The 17,377-nt window shown below is 37.1% G+C and overlaps 1 protein-coding gene across 1 annotated transcript in view; it reads right to left on the bottom strand.

Annotated features, from left to right (window-relative positions):
* The window catches only part of LOC111144520 (zinc finger DHHC-type containing 2), a 70,937-nt gene that overhangs the window by 33,683 nt on the left and 19,877 nt on the right, over positions 1-17,377 (bottom strand). The window contains exons 2-4 of the mRNA XM_022498839.1: positions 11,950-11,976; positions 10,677-10,771; positions 1,038-1,158 (exon numbers count right to left, since the gene is read on the bottom strand). Of these exons, the coding sequence (XP_022354547.1) occupies positions 1,038-1,158; positions 10,677-10,771; positions 11,950-11,976 (243 nt within the window). The remainder of the gene's footprint in view (positions 1-1,037; positions 1,159-10,676; positions 10,772-11,949; positions 11,977-17,377) is intronic.

Below are 17,377 nucleotides of genomic sequence, written 5' to 3'. Positions count from 1 at the left end.
GGAATTTATTTTTAAGGGGCTTAAATCTCCTCAATATTTGCCTAGGCTTATATAGGGTCAACATACATAAACATGTATAAGCACAGCTCTGTCTTTGTGGGATGGAACTGGTGGCATGAAAATTAAATCAGGGAATTGCCACTTGCCCATTGAGAAGCAGGGAAAACAAACAGGAAGAAACTGAGACTTTAACTTAGATTCAATTATGATCCTCAAGTGAGTTAAGAAACAAGGATAAGTAATACAAGAATATTAATGAGATATTTTACATTCTTTTTTCCATGCTAGATCTTTGAAACCAGTTGTGTATTTTATACGTATGGCACAACGCAATTTGGAGTGGCCACATTTTAAGTGCTCAAAAGCCGCTTAAAATGTGCCACCAAAGTGGGTGGCACAGGCCTAAAGTTACCAAATTTCTGGGTGAGCCTTGGTGGACAAATATCAGTAGTCTGTGTGTGTTCATTTTAAAGACAATTCTTTAATTAGATAGCTGATACACTACCTAAAAAAATCCTGACCCAGGTAAAAGGGATTTATTAACTGAATTACATTAAAAAAAAAAAAAAAAAGCAGGGGGGAGAAATGAAAATTACCTTACCTTCTAAAGATAAATTATATTACTACCTTAAGTTTTATACACTTTATACAATGACTGCTTTAAATTTATGTAAAATTGCCAATGTTATATTCATTATAGATACTGCTCCCTTCCATTAAAAAAGAATAGGAAGATCATTAAAACTTTAAAAATCAATACAAGTACAAATCAAGATTTCAGCAGTTCTAACATCTCCTCTGAGTCCCAAGTAAGTGACTAGAGAAGCCACAAGAGAATAAACGTCAGTGTGGATATGGTTGAGATCTCCGTGCCACACTGTTATTCATAAGCCTGTTTTATGGAATTGTGTAGGAAAGATTTAATAACCACCCAAGACAGAACCCAATGATTTTCAATGAGGGTTTGACATTTGCAAGCATATAAATACGCTGACAGTCACCACAACAATGGTGCCAAAGCACTCATTCTGGTGTACCTCCAGACATGGTCCTGGTATAGATGGGAAGATCTTTGGCGGCTCGCCTAAGAACTTCCTGATGGGCTTCTCCTCTCGGCTCTCTCTCCAACAATTCTTTCTCTGCATAAGAGAGATGGAACTGTGGAAAAAAATTAAGCTTCAGTCAGTGTTCTCAAGAAATAGCACATTGGTGTACTATACCTACAAAAAGGTATACACAAAATATTAATGATATCTATCATATAGATTCAGAGTGGTAATGGAGTTGGAATCTGGGCAAGTCTGTTAATCTGGTGGAGCCTTAGCTGATGCATCTAGAAAAAGGGAGTAATTAATAATACCTTAATATTTAATAATACTTCCACAGATGTCTGTGAAGCTCAAGCAGAATAGAGTATGTAAAATTGTCTTATAAACTGTAGAGTTCTACCCCAATATGAGTTATATTAATAAATGAAATAGCAAAATAAACAAATTTGGCTCAATGGGTAAATTTTTCAACTGGATATTATTAGGAATAAAAATAGAAACAAACCCATCAAACATATTTTCTCATGTAAATGAATTTCAACTTAGGGATAATCATTACATGAATTCTCTAGCACTCAAAAAAACTAATCATGCATTTTACTTCTTAAACTGCCAATCTGGCCTACCCAATTAAAAAACACGTATTTGAGAAAAATCAAATTGGTTTGTGCTACACACACACACACACACACACACACCAATCACAAAAAATATGTTTTAGAAGTCTGTATAAGAAAGTATAAATGTCTTCCAGGAGACACGTACAAGGATATTTACAGCATTGATGTTTGAAATGTAAAAAATTAAACACAGCCCAAATGTCCACCAAAAGGATAATGGCTAAATAAATTGGAGTATGATATATCCGCATAATTGAATCCTATATTTCACGGAACAATTAATGAACTACAGCTATTTGTTATTTTTTTTTAAAGATTTTTTATTTATTTATTTGACAGAGAGAGATCACAAGTAGACAGAGAGGCAGGCAGAGAGAGGGAGGGAAGCAGGCTCCCTGCTGAGCAGAGAGCCCGATGTGGGATTCGATCCCAGGACCCTGAGATCATGACCTGAGCCAAAGGCAGCGGCTTAAACCACTGAGCCACCCAAGCGCCCCTGTTGTTGTTATTTTTTTTTTGAAGATTTTATTTATTTATTTGACAGAGACACAGGGAGAGAGGGAACACAACAGAGGGAGTGGAAGAGGGAGAAGCAGGCTCCCCGAGGAGCAGGGAGCCTGACTCGGGGCTCGATCCCAGAACTGGGATCCCAACCTGAGCCGAAGGCAGATGCTTAACAACTGAGCCACCCAGGCGCCCCAAACTACAGTTATTTGTAACAGAGAATCTCAACATACTGTTGAACAACAGATCACTTTATAGAAAATATATAGAAGGATTCCATTTACATAAAATTTTAAAACCAGAAAGGTATACACTATGGGGATACACACATATACAAACACACACACATATATAAGAAAATTATAAAGAAAAACAAGACACTGATTAACACAAAACTTCAGAATAGTAGTTACTTCTAGAGAAATGCAGGGAAATGCAATATGAAAGTACATAGGTAATAACAAAAATATAAATAATGTTTTCTATAATACTTGAGTGACTTTAGGTATTTTCATTTTATTATTCTTTAAATTGTGCATTATATTTTTTTTGTATGTATGATATAGTTCACCTTTTAAGTCTTAAAAAAGTGATCTAATTATGTCAGTGAAGGAAAGAAAAACAAGTTGTTGAAAATGAGGTCATGATGTTTGAGCCTAAAGCTTTCTCTTTGGAGAAATAAAAATTAAAAATCTTTGTTTAGAGGTTGACAATTCTATTGAGGTTATTTTAAAAAGAAAAATGAATCTCCAGTTTTCAAATGTAGGTCATTTCTAAGTTACCATAATATTTCCATATGCATGACACTTAGTTAAATATACTGTAAAATTTCAGACCCATTAAGGGAAAGAAAGTAAAAAATTTTCTCTAAGTATAAATTTACATAATACAAATTATTCTAAATTAGTGTATCAAATTTACTGGCATTAAACTAGTAGGTAGGTTATAGTTAAGTCTTTAAGAGTTTCTAAAGTAACTGAAAAAGGTATTCTCCACATTAAATATTCCTCCCATTATTAGGGCGCCTGAGTGGCTAAGTGGGTTAAGCCTCTGCCTTTGGCTCAGGTCATGATCTCAGGATCCTGGGATCGAGTCCCGCATCAGCCTCTCTGCTTGGTGGGGAGCCTGCTTTCTTCTCTCTCTCTCTGCCTGTCTCTCTGCCTACTTGTGATCTCTCTCTGTCAAATGAATAAATAAAATCTTTAAAAAAAAAATATTCCTCCCATTATAAATCCACATTTTCTTTCCTACTAATTAATTTCATAGTGTTTCAAAATTAGACTTCAACCAGTCCTTTCTCAAATGAATACAAATAACAAATAAATGAAGGTCACATTTACAAAGGCATAGTGCATTCTTTCCATCAGTTGCTTTTCACTTGCTTGCTACCTTAAATCTCAGTTTTAAAAAATGAGTAACAGCGGGGCGCCTGGGTGGCTCGGTGGGTTAAAACCTCTGCCTTCAGCTCAGGTCATGATCTCAGGGTCCTGGGATGGAGCCCCGCGTCGGGCTCTCTGCTCAGCGGGGAGCCTGTTTCCTCCTCTCTCTCTCTGCCTGCCTCTCTGCCTACTTGTGATTTCTCTCTCTGTGTCAAATAAATAAATAAAATCTTAAAAAAAATGAGTAACAGAACTGAAAGATTCCTCAGATGTTTAATGCTTTTATTAGTAAATAAACACATGGCATCAGGTCTAGAATACCAAATACAGGTTGGTAGAATTATTACTTGTATAACATGGATGTCCAAATATCTAATTTTACCTTGGGATGTACCAAATATACAGACCTTTCCCCCAGAATACTTCTATGCAAAGGTATGTCATGGATTTGAAGAAAGATGACAGCTGTAGAGATCTGAAGGAATGGAAGATCTCCTGGGGTGGAAAGATAATGTCCTAGACCTATCACCAACCTGCAGATTATCACAGTGCAGATTATGGTAGTCCCCTTCTATTTTGTCTTGTTTAAATAGTTTTATCAACTTTAAAACACTTTAGATTTATGGAAAATTTGAGCAAATATTACATGGTTTCCATATATCTTCTCATCAAATTGCCCACATTACTAAACATCAAATATTAGTACATTATGGTATGTTTACCACAATTAGTAAATAAATACTGATACGTTATTATTAACTAAAGTCCATAGTTTATTCAGATTTCTTTAGTTTTCTTTAGTTTTTACTGAATATCTTTTTCTCTTCCAGGATTCCACCCAGTATGCCACAGTACATTTATTTGTCCTATCTCCTTAAGTTCCTCCTGACTGTGACAGTTTCAGAGATAGTCCTTGTTTTTGTTGACCTTGACAGTTTTGAGTATTCTGGTCAGCTATTTTATAAGATGCTTCTCTATTAAAATTTGTCTGATGTTTTTCTCATGATGGGTTTGAGATTAGTTGTCAGGGGGATGAAGACCACAGAGGGAAAGCGCCATTCATACCACATCCTCTCAAGGGGATATGCTAACAACATCTATCAGTGCCGACTGAACCTCGGTCACCTGGTTGAGGCAGTGTTTGTCAGGTTCTTCCACTCTAAAGTTCCTCGTGTTTTTCCCTTTTCCATCCTATACTCTTTGAAAGAAATTCACCACACGCAGCCTACTTTGAAGTAGTGGGGTTTTTTATTCTTGTCTCTCTTAAAGGCAGAGTATCTACATTATTTGAAATTCTTCTATAAGAGATTTTGCTCCCCGTTTATTCATTCATTTATTCATTTACTTATATCAGTAGACTCAGAGATATTTATTTTATACTTTGGGTTATAATCCAATACTATTTTATTTATTTTTTTGCTCAGATTGTTCTAGCTTTGGTCATTGGGAGTCTCCAGTTGGCTCCTGTGGCCTTCTGATATGCCACCAACAACCTACCGATGGTCCCAACTTACAGAGGTTCAATGATTTTTTTTAACCTCACAATGGTGTGAGAGCGATATATATGCATTAGAAACCATACTTCAAATTTTGAATTTGTATCTCCTCCCAGGAAAGTGATATTCGGTATGATCCTCTCTCATGATGTGGAGCGGTGGCAGCAAGCCACAGCTCCTGCCAGCCACGTGATCACAAGGGTAAACAACAAAGACACTTAACAACCATTTTGTCCCCAAATGAAGAACCACTGTTCTTCACTTTCAGTACAGTATTCAATAAATTCAACAATTTACTATAAAATCGGCTTTGTATTAAAGATTTTGCCTAGATGTAGGCTCATGTAAGTGTTCTGAATATGTTTGAGGTCAGCTAGGCTAAGCTATCACGCTCAATGGGTTAGATGTACTAAATGCATTTTTAACTTACTGTATTTTCAACTTACAAGGGTTCATCAGGATGTAACCCCATCGTAGGTCGAGAAAGTACTCTATTTTATTTACTTTAGAGCACTACCTCACTTGTCATTATTATAAGATGCTCTGGCTCATCTTTTTTAATTTTAATTTTTACTTTTTATTTAAGCATAATTAAGATACAATGTTATATAGTTTCAAATGTACAACATATTGATTCAACAATTCTATACATTACTCCATGCTCACCATGGTAAGTGCTGTCACCATCTGTCACCATACGTTATTATAATACTATTGACTATATTCCCTGTGCCGTACTTTTCATCTCTGAGACTTATTTATTTTATAACTGAAAGTTTCTACCTCTTAATCCCCTTAATCTATTTTGCCCCCTCCACACACACACTCTTAATTCCTGCCCTAGTTCTAGAGTCCATTTCTTCAAGGATTCCTCCTTTCTTACCTAGAGAAAGGTATTAGAAACCCAAGATCCGAAATCAAATAGACTTTTCAGGTTAAAGAAGACTATAATTTTAATAGGATATACAACTTAAGAAAAAAACTGAAATCTAATAACCAAACAGAAAACTCACAGAATTATATTTTCTGCCAGTTCTTTTTTTTAAATCAACATATAATGTATTATTTTCCCCAAGGGTACTGGTCTGTGAATCATCAGTCTTAACACAATTCACAGCACTCACCACAGCACATACCCTCCCCAGTGTCCTTCACCCAGCCACCCTATCCCTCCCTCCCCCAGCAGCCCTCAGTTTGTTTCCTGAGATTAAGAGTCTCTTCTGGTTTGTCTCCCTCCCGGTCCTATCTTGTTTCATTTTTTCCCTCCCTAGCCCCCACAACCCACCCCCCCAATTCTTTTTCACATAGCACAAAAGGGAACATATAATCTCATCAGTATCTAAAATGTACAAATTAAAACACAGAACATTTTTGTCCATTAAATCAGCAACCAGTGGCTTTCTTAATGACAACATGCGATGCCAAAGTTCCAATAAAACTGTTAGCACTGTAACTTGTTACCATTCTCTTTTCAAACAATTTGGCAAGTGACTGCAATTTCCTTGATCTAGTAATTTTGAGAATTTATAATAAGGGAATAATCCAAAATATAGGTAAAAAGTGTGTACAAAACATGTACAAACATGTTAACACAAATTTATAATACAGAAAGTTGGGATCAGTTTAAAATTCCAAGTTGGGATGTGACAGAATAAATTTTTACATATTTCAGTGAGGATATTATGACATTTTTAAAAATGACAATAAACCAATGATGGGCTATTATGTGGGGAAAAAAACTAGAATATGTGCATGTTGAATACAACCAGGAAAAATAACTCGAAAGAAAATCTGCATGCAAACTGCCTATATTAGTGTGGAGTGTTTTTCTTTTTTCCTTTCTTTTTTTGTTTAGTCTCCATTTTCAAATTAGTATGGTTATCTTACTTTCATAGGGGAAAAAAATCTTATAAATTGAAAAAATATTAGCAATTTTACAATCCTGTTATATAAAAAGGTAAATTTTAGATTTCGTAGAATTCCAGATTTCTTAGAATTCTCTCAATAGTAATGAGAAAATATTAACATTATTTCCTTATACAGCCTCTTCTCCTGCTATTTTAGTCCCATATTTCTAAGATTTTCAGCAGCTGAGAGCACTCTATTGTCAATTAAGTCAAGGACCCCTCATTTTACAAGTGGGAGGGTCTCTGGCTCCTGACCAATTAAAAGATTAGGGTGAGATCTTACACTTTATTAATGGAATAACTCAAGATTCTTAACCAGCAAGTCAGGGCTCTTTCATAATAATGGTCTTCCAATTCTTTTGACCATGGACCCATCAGTAAAAAAGCTCATTTGAGACTGATATGCATATTTATTTATATATTTATTATTAGCTATTATATATGAGATCTTACATATAAAACTTTATACATATTTTATTCTTCATATATAATTATATATATTTTATATATATTTCTATAAATGTCTCTGCCTTATATATGTAGCTTAATTTTAAAAAAAGAAACACTAGAAAAATAATATATAAATGGAAGTGATATTTTTTCTCCATGCTCCAACTGATGGCCTGGCTGCCCCCGCCTCCCCCACCTCCCGGCACTGGGGTGTCCACTTTCCATACTAAGCGCATGGTATACTGGCAAGAATGTAGGCTTGATGGTCAGAACAACTTCGCTTTGATGCTAGCTCTACCACACACTAGCTTTAGACACCCTGGGATAACTAGCTAACATTCAGAGCCTACTGCTCCATTTGTAAAATGTAATAAATAGTATCTATCTCACACAGGTGTAGGAATGGAATAAAGCATATGGGGGTTTTTTGGTAGAAAAATCTTTGACAAAACCTGCTGCAGGTATAAATCACTGTCCTCGATCTCAACTGCTCCCTCAAATACTGTGTCATTTCTTCCATGTTTTACATTTTACTTTCCTGTTCACTTTAACTACTATTTCAATGTCTGCTCTCCCCAACTTCAGTCAAGCCTCCCTCCCTCCCATTCGTAGCCAATGATCTCACATATACTTTTAGGGAGAAATTAGAAGTCACTTCAACTTCTGCCAAAGCTACAAACACAAACCTGCATCTGTACACATAACTTCTACTCTATGTCCAATCATTTGACAAATACTTATCAAGTACCTTCTATGGGTCAGGTACTGCTGACCCACGGGTCAGCAATGGGTACTAGCAATGGGTCAGAGAAGAAAATAGATAAAGTTCATGCCATTGCAGAATTTACATTCTAGGAATAATATAAAAAGTGAAGAAGGAATGAGTTATCCAATGCTATGCCATGGAGAAAAATAAAGCAAGGTTAAGGTTTATAGGGAATTCCAGGCATAGAATTTTACCATTTTATACAGAGTGGTCACAGAAAGCCTCAAAGATAAGGTATCATTTGAGCAGAGACATAGAAATAGGAAGGAAGGGACCTGGCCACACAGTTATCTATAGGAAGAATGTTCCAGATCAAGGGAAAATACCAGGTTTCAAGACCCCCAAAGGAGAAACATGCATATTGACCTATGGGCAAAGAGACCAGTGTGACTGAGGCAGCAATGAAGAAGGTCCAAGAGGCGGTGAGGGGGCAGGGCACGTGTAGCCTTGTAAACTATAGTAGAGAATTGTGTTTCTACTCTGAATGAGCTCACATATCAAAGGAAAGTTCTGAGCAAAAGAATGATATGATCTTGCTTACGGGATAGAATGCTGAAAATACGGAGAATAGGGGAACTGGTTGAAAGAGCTATCAGATGTAGAGTGGAGAAGTTTAAGTTGATTTTAGACCTCTAGCTTTGGTAAAGAGAAATTCTGCAGGGCTCTGAGAAGGGAAGGTAGGTAAGACTGTAAGTAGTAAAATCCTACTGGAGACTGCAATGTCTCAGGCAAAAGAGGTGACTGAGACCCTGAATTATGGTAATGGTATGAAAAAAAAGAAAGAAAGGGGAAAAAAGGAGGGGGGTGTTGGAACCAAAGAAGAAAAATTAGGAAGTAAAAACATCAGCAAGATTTAGATGTTGGGGGAGGGGCAAGAAAGCGGGAGAATTCTGGGCAAGGCTGCCAAGCTTCCAAGAGGCTGGAAAGTCCAGAAGGGTGAGCTGGATGGCAGCAGCATTAACCAGTGTAAGAAACAGATGAGTCATGGTTTGGGGAAGGGAGTGGGGGTGACTTCAGCTTTTGATGTGTTGTATTTGAGGTGTCAGTGGATTAAGGAGCTGTGTTTGGCAGGGAAATAACGTGAGTTTGCAACAGGAGAGGTCAAAGCTGGAAACAGATTTGGGAATTATCAATACAGAGATCATCTATGATGATGAGGATGAGATCACCTATGAAAGGGGTCTGCATTCTCCTTCTTACTTATGACTAAGATCAGGATGGGGATAAGAGAGATAACAGGAAAGGCGCAAACATGGCAGGAGGAAGGGGGGGAACGGTAGGAAAAAAAATTAGTAGAGAGTAGAAGATAAAAAGGCTACATGTAAAGCATTTTAGGCCAAGCATACCACTAATTCTGTGCAAATATCTGTGGTTTTATTTTTAATATCCTTTCCCAAGTCGTATAGCATATTTATTGGGCTTTTTGACCACAGCTGCATTTTAAACAGATTACTTCAGGGAACAATTCGCAGTGATGCCTAGACCTTTCTTTTTTCTTTCTTTCTTTCTTTTTTTTTTAACTTGGCCAACTAAAACTCTACCATTATTACTGGAATAAAGTTTATTTCAATTCAACAAACATGTAGTGGACTAAGTGCCAACAATACAGAAATGAGTAAGACACGATCCTTTGCTCTAAGAATGTTTAACAAGGTGAAAGACTCAGAAACAAATACTTAGAATGATCTTTTCAAAGTGCAAATTTGACCATATCACTTTACTCAAAACCTTCCGTAGCTGAGAATGCTATTCCCCCCACCCACCAATATCCACAATTTCCTTCTGACAGGGTTAATATGGTAAACACGGCCACTGAGAATAAAGACTACATTCCCAACCTTCTGCATAAAGAATGTGGCTATATAACTAAGTTCTAAAGTAAGTAGAAAGTAAGTTCTAATGTAAGTTAATGGCATTAGCAACTTCCAGAAAGCATCCTTAAAAGGAAGGACATTTACTTCCACTCCTCTATCCTAGTTTCTCTGACCTGCTGTCTGGAAGGTAGACATGATGGCTGGAACTGGAGCATCCATCTTAGGCCAAGAGGTGATGTTGGAAATGGAGGCTACACATATCAGAGCAAGAAGCTGTGGACTAGCTACAGACTTTGAATGTAAGAGAAGATTAGTAACATTGTTATTTTATTGTTGTTGTTTCTGGTGGTTGACAGTCAACTAATTAACTATTAGTATGATAACTGATAATTATAATATAGCAATGTCTACCATCAGCTCTGTCTGTATACCGATCCATCCACCCTGATGTCAGACTCTAAAGTAGAAACGGAACACACGACAGTTTTAATATTGGATATACAATACTCACACAGTGCAAAAATATTTGCCAAGTGAAAATTCAAGTATTTACCAACAGACATATTAATATAAACAAATCACTACACTCACTAAGCTTGAAACATTAATAAAAAGACATAAAATCCATTCTTCAGACATCAGTGTTATTGATTTCTAACTTTAAGGTAACTTTATTAATATTTTAACTTACTTCTTTTGAAGGATTCATTGGTAATGTAAAGATAGTTTTCCAGTATGACCAGACAAACATTGCAAAAAGTAGATGATAAGCAATCAGGCACACAACTAAAATGAGAAGAACATATTATCATTGTAATATGCAAATGAGAAGAACATATTATCATTATAATATGCAAATACAAATTGAAACCCTGGTATTCACAAAGATCTAGTTGTTCTAAGTTAACCAAATTCTTTAATAATTCAGTTATTTAATGTCCCATGAAAGGAAAGCTCTCATCTCTAGACAGGCCCATCTATTGGCCAAATAGCTATAGGGACCTTTCCTAAATTATAAAAGTAAGGCAGCTATGCCTTCAACTTTAAGTAATAAACACAGAATTAAACAAATAAATGTTAAAACATTCAGGTTTTAAGAACTTTACTTCACTGACAAAGGATACCAAAGGCAGTTCCTATTTGAGAAGCTGTTTGCTAATTTTGCTTAGCTGTGGTCAAATGTGTTGTCCCTGAATGTTTAATGACTACATAATTAAACAGAGACCATTTGGACAAAAAGGATTTCCTCCAACAGGAGTTCAAGTGTCTTGTTTATCACATGGGACAATTGTTAAGAAAAGCATACTTTTTTCAGGCAATGTATACAAACACACTTTGTATGGCTTTTTTGTATGGTGAAATGCTGTACTATGCAAATATAAAATATTAATTTTGTATACAGTGACAATGATCATTTCTGAATAATACATTAATATATAAATTAACTCTGTAAGACACAGTTGAATAAAACATGCTAATTCAAAATACAGCACGTTTGGAATTTTAAAACTGTGTGGCAATTTTTAAAAAAAATTATAATACTCTTCATTTATCATTTATCTTCTTTTTAAAGAATGATGATACTTACAGAATCATTTAAAAATGCAATTGTCCATTAAGTCACTTAAATCAGTGTGAAATGACTAGAGCTAATGACATTTTCCATGAACACTATGAATGACTCAGGTATGGGGTAATACTCTGAGCTGAAACAGGAAATTGTTGATATTCCTATATCTCAAAGCCACAAGAATCTTTGGCACCATGGCTACCATTTCAAGGGAGAGGTCTTTGCCAAGCGTCTGACAGAATTCAGTCTGGAGACTGAGAGAAGTCTTTAACCCCATCTTGACTGCACATTCTCCAAGTATAATTTATTAATTCCAACCAAATCTAAATGAATACTATTTTTAAGAACTCTCTTTAAAATTTTATATACAAAACAATAATAAAACATAGCCTACCTTGTTCCCCAACGTTTTCCATGGACACTATAGAAATAAACAGAAAAAAAGAGATAATAGATTTAGACACTTATGGCAAACACAGGGCCTGAAAGAGATGTAGGGCTACATAGGTTAATAATTTGGCTCCCCTTCAAACCAACATTCTTGAAATATTTGTTCAACTTTATTTAGAGGAGAGGTGAGCACTGTGGGAGAGAGGGTGAAGAGGGAAGGCTGGTGCTGGCATTCAGCCAGGGCTCTGCTCTGCTGGCATTTCAGCCCTGAATACCACACAGAAAACAAAACCCATCAGGCGTGCTCCATGTGGGTCCTCGTCCTGTATCGATGGTGTCTTATTCTTCCTTCCAACTCGAGGATCAGAGGAAAGCAGTACTCTCCAGGTCACTACAATTCCAGAGACATTTATTGCTCTTTATAAGTTGGCAACTGTCTAATTAACACTCTAGAAAGAACGAAATGTTGTGTCCATGGAACATACTCTTCTTGCCAAATTTCTCTAGGTATAACTTCTTATGCCCAATGATGAGTAGCTCCCTACGGTACAATGAGAGAGGCAGGCAATGTGCCTGAGAAAGTGCCATCCCTTCCGGGCTGTGGTAAACATCCCAAGGTAGATGAGGACACGAGAGTAGAGGACTCGAGATTGGGGGCTACGTAGCTGAAAGAAGCCGGGACAAGAAACCATACTGAGGAATTCTATACTATATACTTGTTCTTTTTCCCATTTGGTCTTCCTCCATGTGGACTAAAGTCTTTTTTGGAAGTTTTGGCCTATCTCAAAGTTGGAAGCTGTAGTGAGCAGAGATTTGGTATTGCCTGGGATATGATTTAATTGCCTTAAGAAACACTGGATCCGGAGGGTAATGTTGTGAAAGATATTTTAAGATTACCTGATCCAACACACCTCCTTCCTAAGACGGCTTCTGAATGTCAGGTTAGGCATTTCTAGAAGTAACAGAAGCCCGTGGGTTGTGGTACTGTCCATTCCAGTATTGGATTGCTCTAAAGAATTATTATAGGATTATAGGTTCCTGAAATTAGCCTCTTCGTGGCTTCTACCTATGGTGTCTAGGCTTCCAATCTGTAGCAATAAACAGAAAATCTAAATGACAGAGTTTTACATAAAGTTATTTGTATCTCCCTTAAATACTCTCTTTTAGTCCAAGTAATATATGACATCCAGATCACTTATCAAACTTGATGTGGCTCCTTTCAGTGCTTCCTAGGCTCTCAATTTCCTTTAACATTTCTAATACCCATGATGGGACAGACACAGATGGTGATATGATAAATGAAACGATAATATGGTAAATACATACATAGTAACATTGTGGGGTACGATTTTAATTTTCACTTCAAAAGTGTATTTGCGGGGCGCCTGGGTGGCTCAGTGGGTTAAGCCGCTGCCTTCGGCTCAGGTCGTGGTCTCAGGGTCCTGGGATCGAGCCCCACATCGGGCTCTCTGCTCAGCGGGGAGCCTGCTTCCTCCTCTCTCTCTGCCTGCCTCTCTGCCTGCTTGTGATCTCTCTCTGTCAAATAAATAAATAAAAATCTTTAAAAAAAAAAAGTGTATTTGCCTAATTTTATCTTGAATCAGCCTAACTTCTTCCTGCCCTGTGGCCTACAGTGATATTATTTTGCTTTTGAGATTTCTAACTTTCCAATATTCCTGAGAACTTAAAACTCTTCTCCAACTAACTGTTGTACAAGTAGGCAACAAAGACTGATTTGTTGAAAGATCCTAAGGAATCACAATACTTTCCTGGCACTTACGGTGTACAGGAAGAGAGAAAGTGGGGATAGTAAATTATTACCCGCCTCGTCAACGATGTTCCTGTTTGCCGAGAGCAAAATGATGGCCTTTAAGGATTACATCTTGGAATCTGGAACCATCATGGACACTGCAAAGCTGGTAGACTGGGTTGCCAGTTGTGTTTTCCAGCTCCCCTGTCCACCTATCAATCTCCTCTCTCATTACTCGTTCCTCTAAGAAACGGAATGGGGCATCAGAGAAAAGGCTGACTAGTCAGTTATTAGTTCAGAATTGACAAGAGTGAGACTTTCTGTTGCAGTATTTAAGAAATTCTTGGGGAGGGGGAGCACCTGGGTGGCTCAGGTCATGGCCTGAGGGTCCTGGGATGGAGTCCTTCATCCAGGTCCAAGCTCAGTGGGGAGTCAGCTTGTTCCTCTGCCCCTCTTCCCCTGCTTCATATACACGTACCCTCTCTGAAATAAATAAATAAAATCTTAAAAAAAAGGGTAAAGATAAAACATGTAAAACCCAAGTTGAAGATTGAGACTATCAGCCAAAGTAATAACCCCTAATATACAAAGGATGAAAACTGCTTCTTGATTCAAACCTCACTTGAATAAACATCCTTAAGAGTATGTGTGTGTGTGTGTGTGTGTGTCTGTGTGTCTGTGTGTCTGTGTGTGTACATGTATATAAAGGAAGAGAGAAAGTGGGGATAGTAAATTATTATACATAGAGAGACACATACCCTCCCTTGTCTCTTTGGCATGAATTATCAGGCAATCATTTAAATATACGGGTCAGTAACCTACAGTCCTGTTCCAAATACAGCCAGCCACCTATTTCTGTAGATAAGTTTTTACTGGAACACAGACCCACCCATTCATTTACATGGCCATTTTTGTGTTACAATGGCAGAGTTGGGTACATGTGACAGGGACAGTTTGGTCTGTCTTGCCTAAAAGATTTAACATCTAAAAAATAAATAAATAAATAAATAAATAAATAAAATAAAAGATTTAACATCTGTTTCTCTATAGAAAAAGTCTTCCAACCTCTGTATACTACTAGTCAGAGTTCTCCAGAGAAACAGAACCAATACACATATACACAGAGAGAGAGAGAGAGAGAGACAGAGACAGAGAGAAGGGGCAGGGAGTGATTGATTTTAAGGAATTGGCTTACAGGATTGTAGGGGATGACAAGTCTGAAATCTGCAAAGCAGACTAGCAAACTGAAAAGCCAGTAAAGAGTAAATGTTGCAATCCTGGGTCCAAGGCAGCCTCAAGGCAGAAATTCTTTCTTCAGGGACGCCTGGGTGGCTCAGTCAGTTAAGCCTCTGCCTTCGCTCTGGTCCTGATCCCAGGGTCCCAGGATGGAGCCCTGCATCAGGCTCCTTGCTCAGCAGGGAGCCTGCTTCTCCCTTTGCCTGCCATTCCCACAGCTTGTGTCCCCCCCCCCCCCCCCCAGGTAAGAAAGAGAGAGAGAGAAATTAATTAATTTCTTCAGGGGACCTCAATCTTTTCTCTTAAGGTCTTCAACTGATTGAATGAAGTTGGCTCACACTGTGGAAGGTCATTTCCTTTATTCAGTGTCTGTTAGTTTAAATATTAATCACATATAAAAAAATACCTTCACAGCAACATCTAGACTGAGACTAAACAAAACAACCGGCCATCACAGCCTACTCAGGTTGAAACAAAATTCATAATCAAACCCTGAATTTAAAATTGAGTTTTTTCCTCTGGAAATCTACTAAGACGATTGTGTTGATCTCTTACATTAGTTCTCAAGAGAAGGTTACTATTTATTATATACTTATAACTTATTATAAATCAGTCAGAATTATAGCTAGCAACTTAACTACAGTACATCCTTATGCATCTGCTAGATAATAAAATCACTTATCATAGTCTAAACACCTGGCTACCAATAATCCCACCCAAATTAAGTTCATTTATACACCAGTATGATTGTTTAGGATGCTATCAAATCTATTCTCTAAAAACAGCTCTAAAAATATTAGAGCAGATTTAGTCTTATTGATTTAAATTAAATCTTGATTTTAAAGCAGGGGATCATCTCAAAGATCATTCTAGTCTTATATTTTTAGGACTGAGTTTTTAAAATTTGGCTTTGGTGATTATACATTAAGAGTTGGTTGTCAAAAATGTTATCTGTTGATAAAAAGCAGTCCACCAAACTGTTGGTACCTTAAATCTTATTCAACTTTGAGTCATGAGTTCATCCAAAATCCAAAACTTCAGATACTAAAATACGCCCTCATAGTAGGAAAAAAAGTACTTTCCCCCCTTAAATTAGCAAAGAACAGTTATGTAATTGTTGCTAGAACAATGTGGTTTTTAGGTACTTTCATTGCAAATGTGTTTGCTGTGATCCTTCTATTTCTTAATCTGAATTATCTTTTTTCTTGCCTTTAAATTCAAACTCTCTTTTTTTGGAGGAATAACTTACCTACACTGCATATACACAATAACTTTTCTATATAAATCCACAACACTATTTCCAAATTCAGTTTGACACAGATGCATCTCAGCTCCATATATGCAGTCTGATGATGAAGAACGCCAAGAATAAAAATTTGGTTCTGATGAATGAATTGTAAGGACAACTTTATAGCCAACCTCTGGTTTTTGTTTTGTTTTGTTTTGTTTTTGTTTTTTGGCTTATCTTTAATTCATTTACTGAAAAACAATCACTAACTACAGTATGCTGGGGCTCCTGGGTGGCTCAGTGGGTTAAGCCTCTGCCTTCAGCTCAGGTCATGATCTTGGGGTCCTGGGATCGAGCCCTGCATTGGGCTCTCTGCTCAGCGGGAATCCCACTTCTCCCTCTCTCTCTGCCTGCTGCTCTGCCTACTTGTGATCTTTCTCTCTCTCTGACAAAAAGAATAAATATTTTTTTTAAAAAACTACACTATGCTTATATTATTGAGGATAATATAGCAAATATTATTTCATCCCTCTGCTCAAAAAGCTTAAAGCTTAAGAGATCATTTTAATTCGAAGTTAAAATGAACAAAAAACAAGAACATGGTTATTAAGGCATTCTTAGTTAAGCAACCGAAGCAGCTCAAAGTCATAAAATTAAAACAAAAATAGTAGTAGCAGAACAAATATGCTTTAGTATCTCCCATCTAACAAAGTCTCTCCTTTGACCTCGTGTCTGGCTCCTATCCCACTTTTCTGGCCTTTTCACAGGAAAACTGATTTTAACAATCTTCCAAATGCACTGTCTCTACCTTCTCCAGCTTCCTCTTACTCCACTCAACCAACTCTGGCTGGACTTTCACCCCTGATCCCACTGGTATCTCTCCCCTTAAGGTCACCAAAGACCACCTTCACCGCTCATTCTCCATACTCAATTACTCTAACAGAATTAATGATGCTTTTTTGTGTGTGTGTGTTCTTTAATTTTTTTTTAAATTTTTAAATTTTTTAATAAACATATAATGTATTTTTATCCCCAGGGGTACAGGTCTGTGAATTGCCAAGTTTACACACTTCACAGCACTCACCATAGCACATACCCTCCCCAATGTCCATAACCCCACCCCCCTCTCCCTCCCCCCACCCCCAGCAACCCTCAGTTTGTTTTGTGAGATTAAGAGTCACTTATGGTTTGTCTCCCTCCTGATCCCATCTTGTTTCA

Source organism: Enhydra lutris, unplaced genomic scaffold (assembly GCF_002288905.1).
Source record: "Enhydra lutris kenyoni isolate GAN:26980312 unplaced genomic scaffold, ASM228890v2 scaffoldscaffold11, whole genome shotgun sequence".
In the NCBI taxonomy this organism is placed as follows: domain Eukaryota; kingdom Metazoa; phylum Chordata; class Mammalia; order Carnivora; family Mustelidae; genus Enhydra; species Enhydra lutris.
This window is presented reverse-complemented; position numbering and strand designations above follow the sequence as displayed.